The sequence below is a fragment of the Montipora foliosa genome, chromosome 2, assembly GCF_036669935.1.
Source record: "Montipora foliosa isolate CH-2021 chromosome 2, ASM3666993v2, whole genome shotgun sequence".
Classification (NCBI taxonomy): Eukaryota; Metazoa; Cnidaria; class Anthozoa; order Scleractinia; family Acroporidae; genus Montipora; species Montipora foliosa.
The window spans coordinates 33793545-33801044 of record NC_090870.1 but is presented as its reverse complement, the minus strand read 5'-3'; the positions used below and the strand labels follow the sequence as shown (position 1 = coordinate 33801044).

General features: G+C 39.6%; 1 protein-coding gene across 1 annotated transcript in view; it reads left to right on the top strand.

Annotated features, from left to right (window-relative positions):
- The window catches only part of LOC137992903 (uncharacterized), a 39324-nt gene that overhangs the window by 20917 nt on the left and 10907 nt on the right, over positions 1–7500 (top strand). Inside the window, exons 7-10 of the mRNA XM_068838465.1 lie at positions 2215–2315; positions 2647–2965; positions 3978–4082; positions 6755–6934. Coding sequence (XP_068694566.1) covers positions 2215–2315; positions 2647–2965; positions 3978–4082; positions 6755–6934 — 705 coding nt within the window. The remainder of the gene's footprint in view (positions 1–2214; positions 2316–2646; positions 2966–3977; positions 4083–6754; positions 6935–7500) is intronic.

Below are 7500 nucleotides of genomic sequence, written 5' to 3'. Positions count from 1 at the left end.
AGTTCCAAGGGAAAACCCTTTAAGTCGTTTGGATTTTTTCGTAAGTATCTTACAATCTCTTTTCTTAGCGTTTCTGGTGAGCGTTTAATTCCTATCCTCCTCAAGAAGAAACATATTGCGCTAAACGGACAATTGCCATCTTTCGGAGGATCAGAGGCAATAGGAGTGCTTTCTCTAAAGAACTCTAATCTATCCTCGCGAGTTAAAACAATACGAAATTTCTTTCGCTGCACCGCTTCTTTCTTTTTTGTTCTTGCTGTTTCCGTTTTACTTTCTCTTCCTGAGAGCTAACACTTGTGATATCTTCCACAGAAATCTACTCCTGCACTCTTTTATGTGAAGTCGGATTCATAAATGATACTTTATACATTGAAGTTTTGAGATGTCTTGCAACTATTCGGCCTTTCAAAATGTGCTTTCGTTTTGGAGCAATCCTCCATTTTCGTGACTTAAGCCTTAGGAAGACTTTTTTTTTGACAACCTTTCTTCCGTTGAAAAATAGCGTGGGACCGGGGCGTGGGACTTTCATCGTTTCCCAGAGTAAACAGTTCTTTCCTTCTCCAAAACTGGACCACGGCACTTTTCTGTGATCTCGTCCGCTCCGCTACTGGCACTTGAAATTTTCTCTTGATAAGAAGTACAGTAGCAAAGTCTCGTACTTATCGTCATCAACTGTGTGAGTAAACGTATCTCGTTTCTTCTTTTGTTTGCCTCCACTTTGTGCCAAACGGGCGAATACAGCAAAAGAGCAACAACAACCGATGAATACTGAAAAACATTTTGAATCCAGCTCATCGGCCTCATCAGTCGAATTAAAAAGTAACGGCTGACAGGAATACCCCTGAATTCTACTTTTGAGACTAGTAAAATTATCCAATTGGCTCAGATGTTCCCGGGGAAAATATCCTGCAAATTTCTATTGGCTGTAAAGTCTATAAATGCTCATGGGAATAATCAGTAGCCGTGAGAAATAAATGTGTCTGTCATCGTAAATCCGTCTGTCTGCAGTGCCTGGCTGGTGTTAAAGTAAAACTCAGACGCTGCAGAGACTAACGTCTCAAGTTCAGGCTAAGTTGAGACTAGAAAAGTGCCAAGAAGAACTATTCACCGCCACACTGAGTAGTAATAAAATTGTGTTGATTTATGGTTTCGAAATTTTAAAAAAACGGTTTTAGATTTCTCGTCACACGCCGAAACAGCGCCACAGCGGCGCCTCTCCGAGAGGAGCGTTGCGTGACGACATTAGGGACGGACCTTTAGAAAAGTGTTGGGGCCCGGGGTGGGGAAAAAGCAAAAAATAAAATAAATAAAAAGCAAGGGAGGGTGACTAAACAAAAAAAAGTGCAAAGGAGAAGCGACAAAAAAAAAAAAAAAATCCCGTAGAGTGAATTGCACTCGCCAGAACGGACATTTTCCCCTTTCAAAACTGATACAGTTTGCGCGCAGCAACCTCATCATGGGCACTGCTAGCCAAACATCCTTGCAGAAAAACCCTTAAGGATAACCAAAGTGATAAAAAAAACACGTGGTATAAACAGCCATCCTGCTTGATTCGTTTGCAATCAGCACATGTCGTGTTTTAAAAGGCTGGACATATATATAGGAGTGATTTCACAACTGACATCTATAAATGATAATTGTGGACATAGAGCAATGGCGGGTAATGTACTCAGTGTACCCGGGTTCCTGTACCCGGGTTCCGGCTTCTAGTAAAACCCCTGATTCTACAGTAGACAAAGGTGATTAGCGCTGTGCATTTAATCCCGACTCCTCTGTGCCCTGTGATACCTCATTACAATTTGCGTCAGACACAATTTGCGTACACTTACAAATATTACAAAATGCTGCAGCCCTTATTACAAAATGCGTAGGTTGGATTTATTACAAAATGCTGCACACGTTATTACACAATGCGCACATTATTGCAAAATGCCGCAGTAGTTATTAAAAAATGCGTAACTTATTACAAAATGCGTCATTACAAAGTCCCGCAGAACACACCTCATAGAAATCTCGAGCTCATAATCTAATTGTTAATTAGACTGAGTAAAAATGGGGCGATGTAAATTGTGAAAGCAAACTTGCACAATTGTTATGCACTTAGCCCACATTTATGAACAAATGTGAAAAAGAGGAAGAAAACAAGTGCTGATGATAAGCAAACATATTTTTGGCATCATGGAGAATACCACCGTTTTAATTTTATTTTTCCAGGTAACACACCTCGAGTGATAACCGAAAGCCGACAGCCGAAAAACCCCGTCAGTAAAACTGGACCTGAATTTTTGTGGTTCAGCATACGATTTGACCGAATGGTAAGATGAGGAATAAAGATTAAACAAGTGAGAAATAAAAGTATCATTATAATTTCAAACACATAATGAACTGAAGAAGAGATGAGAAAACCAGATGGAAATACACTACAAGGAAAAGGTGACAGGCGAGGTTAGAGAAAAGCTGGCCTTTTTCTTAAACTCTTAACTATTTACCATATCAGATTTGTGAATTAGAATTCAACATCATCATATCCATTTTCCTCCTTAATGTTTTCATGATTTAATAAGGAAGTTCTTTACGTTTCTCGTAAGATCCTTACCCTCACCTCAGACAGATTTAAGTGATTTACATTCTTTTTTTTTTTTTTAGATAAAGAAGCCGAGATCGACATCCTACATTAGGCTCGTTATTGGTGGCCAAACAGTTTACAAGGTTGACACACTCTCTGCGCTTGCCACAATCAGCAGTGATCAGATAACTCTACTGTTTGCAATTCCTTATGCAGCCATAAGTATGAAGGGTACCTACGCCATTTTGATAGATCGTGGCGCAGTAGTAGGACAAGGCTGCTCTTATGATGGACCACCCACACCAGGAATTACTTCAACGAGTGATTGGCAGTTTAGTCCTGGCGGTATTTGCGGAACTGGATTTTCTCTTGCACCACCTTGGTTTACTTATTGCGAAGGTGTGTTCGGACAAAAATCCAGCTAAAATTAGAAAAGACACTATCCTCTAGCCCTTGGGCATTTTTATTGGTTGTCCAATTTTATCAGCTTTGAATTGACCTGCGTTGAAGTCATATACTACCTCATCTTGCTATAAAATATCTACGAAAGCAAAACGAAATTTAATATCAAGGTTACTGCACGTCCTTCAAGCCGGTCAAGATTTTTCAAGACTTCTATACCAACTGTACAACTATCAATGACCTCCCTTTCGTATTTTTTTTCTCAACTGTGAAGAAGAGAGTACATCCTAATTGCACAACTCTGGTGCCTGGGCATAGGTTTTAGTCATACTTAATAGGGAGCTTAAGCAACAACAACGGCGACGGCAACGAAAACGTCACAAATTTGCATTTTTAGTGGGCAAAAACAATAGCTCTGCATTCCCTGCACGTGCGCTTTTCACATTTCTTTGCTGTCGTCACCAAAACAATTTGAGGTTTTATGAATAACGTCAGCACCTAAGGATAAATTTTCATTTTCTCCAGTAAATTAAGTGCCGTTCGGACCAGTGTCATCTTTGAGGAACTACCACACCCTTTTCATATTAAATAAAATTGAAATAGTCTCGAAGCGATTCAAATAACGCGAATTTATATTTTGAGACGACGCCACTCCTTGCCGTCGCCCTTGACGTTGCTTAAGTTCCCTATTTACACAAATCAGTGGCCAGATTATTATTCCACTCAAAGAGGCTGAGTCGCCAGCTAATCAGCGCAAAAGTGAACTTTTGTGTGCATGTGGGCCAAGGGAGGGTGACATTCCTGACATTAGACGGAGACCCAAAGTCATCGAATGCAGTGTATGCCATATTCGTAGCTATCCACACTAGAGCGGCAGTCACTTTGGAAAGAAAAGCTTACACTCTATGGTGATGGACTCCTTCCACGATAGAGACTTCTGGTCTTTTTCTCTCAGCGACCTAGAAATAAACTAAGACTGATGAAATGAGTCCTTCTCTTCTTGTTTCAGATGTGAACGAATGCAGTTCTTACAACGGTTTCATTTCCATGCCAATGCTCATGCCAATGCCCACCATGTCTGCGTCCATGGCAATGTCGATGTCTGTCTCAGCAGGTGACTACGTTCGCCCATTTACCCGTTCTTTAATTCTGTCCGTGCATCGATGAGCTCCGTAATTAACCCATTAAGAGAACTGTTAACGGTAAAAGGAGTTAGATTTCACAAGATTGCCTCGTCTCGTCAAAATATTTGCCTTCTCTTCGTTCCTATTTCCAAGCTAGTATTCTTTCCAAAAGGTAAAAAAAAAATGTAGTAATATGCCAGTTAACGCAAACTTGCGTGAACCGCTTTATCGCGCAATTATTTAATTCTGACTCCATTAACACGAGAAATTTAAAAGAATTTACCTTCATGTGACTTTGTTTTATTTTTATTTTTCTGGTTGTTGAAGGAAAAAAACAATTGACTTTTTTGAAGGTAGATTATTGAATGATGTACAGTTACTCGTACAAATGTAATTCAGTATAAACCCCCTTTGTGGTTATAAGTACTTGAACTCAAATTCAATTTTTTTTGTCTGGTTTTCCACAAAGTTTGTAACCTTATAAACAGTCATTACTTGTATGTTGTTGAACAAGGAGAAGTGGTTTTCTTGTTTTTGCACCTCTTGTACATCCTGTGCCACTGGTCAAGTGCATTTTTGCATGCGGCAGTGAAACTTATTGTTTTAGTTGTGTCTAATAACTCATTCATGTCTTCAGTAATTTGTAGTCTCTTTGGTGCGCATGCAATCCAAGTGTCGATAATTCCAAATTTGGTTACAACTTTCATAAATCGATTTTCTTTTTCAGTTACTTTACCAAGAAGTGTGCATGGTTGTAATGGCCTTTTGTCCACTTAATTTTTATTTTGACAAAGTTGTTGATCATGAATTGGAATGAAATAGTATTGGGTTTGTCATTTTGCTTGTTGTATTTTCTTTGTGTGTTTCTTGATTTTTTCTGTTGAGGTGTCCTTATCTCCTTCGTTGACTTGATAAGTGAATAACAAGCGCGATTAGGTTCTTCTTCTTCTACTGAATATTTTGTGAAATGATCAATCATGTGGAGAATCGAATTGTGTTTACAATGACATGAACATGTACATGGTAAGTTTCTAAGGTCCATTAGGTCCATTTGCAAATGTGTTAGGAATTCTCTTGCTTGAATAGGGGCTAGCACAGGCTGTTTTTGCCTGCTGGTGATCGACGTTTGTTCTTAGTGTATCGAGCAGAGTGACAAAAAGAGTCCATCTTGTCTCTTCCTTTGTGCGCAATATTCGAATGGGTTTGGCAAAGAAATTGGTGTAGTTGACATTTTTGAACAATTTATATTCCGTTCTTGGATAATATTTTGCCACCCTCCAGTTTCCATCCTTTTCAGGGGCACCCAACGAGAATATAGTTCAAAACCACTTAAACATAGCATTGTTAAAAGTTTTTTGGTATTTCAACGGTAGATATTAGCATATTTTTATCCCCTAAAAAGTTTTCATCTGTTCGGATTTCCTAGCTGAAAGTCTAGTGATCCGAAAATTATAGGGATCAAAACTTACCTTTTCGAAAATTTCAGCCGGAAAAAGGCTCCCGAAAATTCTAGGTGACCTTTTTAGGGTAAAAATCCGTTAAAAATGAGAAATTATACCAGTTTTTTGATGTTCGAAAATCCTAGGACAGGCAGGCAGGCAGGCAAGAAATTTGACAACAAATGTTCCGAAAATTCTAGATTTCAAATCTTTTCCGAAAATTGACGTTAGGTGCCCCTGCCTTTTCTTTTGATATTTGCTACGTCTTGACTTGTCAGATTTTTTCTTTCCTTGCTGTCTTCATTACGTGTTTCTAATCACGTCACTGCATCGTTGTAAAAATTGGCGTCAATATAAAGGGTTATTTTGCTTGCTTTTGTCACCCAATTCTTGGTAGAATATCTCTGAATCAACACAACTTGTGTTAGCCATTTTACGAACCGTACAGGGCCTCGCATTGCCCACGAGTAAACTTTTGCATAATTTACTATGAACGAGAAGAGTCTGGGCCCTCTTGCACCAGGAGAAAAGTATTTGCTATTAAAATTAATGCTGACTGCTTGTCCAAGTCCTGTGTGGTTTAGCGGTTAATTAGTTAGCTTTCAGAGGTGCCCAGTTCAAGACTCGGTAAGTGCAGTTCGAAGCGATTTCTTTCTCTCATGTACACATTAGAATTGAGTGGATCAAGGGTACATGAAGTAGTGATAGGTATGACGAATGGATCAGGGGATGGAAGGTTAAGAGGGATAGGGACAGACAGAAAGGGAGTAAGAAAAGAAAGGAAGAGAGTAGAGGGGAAAGTGGGAGGAGGGAAAAGAGATTTTTTGGCTTTTTGTTTTCAACCCCCCTAAAAAACGGTGCCCCTTTTTTTCAACCACAGCCCATAAAGAAAATCCCTTTTCAAACAGTTGATAAATAACCTAGGTTAATTAAATTCCCCTAGTTTCATTTAAATTTAAATGGACCTGAATTTAATTTCAAGCTGAAACACCTACATTACCCTACGATAATCAAAAAAAAAAAAAAGGAAAGCCACCACGAGGACTGACTGACGTAGAATAACAGAATATCACCCGCCAAAAACCGTAGTCACCCAAATCACATGACCGAACCTAGCCTCTGAATCGTGCCATCAGAATATCAATTTCTGACTAATTCGTTCCCAGATTACCCAAACGTCAGAAATTACGGAAGTTAATTCTATGCATGATTTTATCTTACAGGCACACCAATGTCATCAGTAGCATTATTTTCAATGCCTTATTACCAGCTGCAAGTTCCTGGAGACTTCCGATTGCACATTTCGTCAGACTGTGGTCAGATTTGCACGAATACCCCAGGGAGCTTCATTTGTTCGTGTGGTATTGGATATCGACTGGCCTCTGATGGAATATCCTGCTTAGGTGAACTCACGTAAATTTAAACCAATCTAGCAGTACTTATTTGTCTCGTCTAACTTCGAGGCATGCTTTTAATTACGAGATATGCAGTTCCTTTCATATATCCTGTAAGAGTAACAATGTTCACAGCGATGTGTCATCTGCATACAACATGCAACTTTTAAAGAACTGTGGCGTGTCATTTTGGTCCAGTGTATTTGAAAAAAACTAGGCCCAGACATCGATCATTCTGGGCTCTTACGCTCACGAAACCCATCACTCAACGCCGACCAGCTAGCGTAATTGGCTGAGCATCGGACACTGTGTGAAAGGCCGTTGAAGTTTCAAATCCGGCCGGACCAGTACTTATGCAAATGGTCAGACTTTCAAGTCTTCTTGGATAAGGACTATGAATTATAGTTGCCGTCTCACAACAGTTGTTGATCACGGACATGGGGTTTCTGGTATTGCGGTGTCGCCAAGTACTTCAGCAATGTGGTTGACTTGGTGCAATCTATTGCCGCCCGATGAGAACACATAACAGCATGAGACAAACCTCAAATTGAAGGTGTCCAAGTTTTAAAACTGGT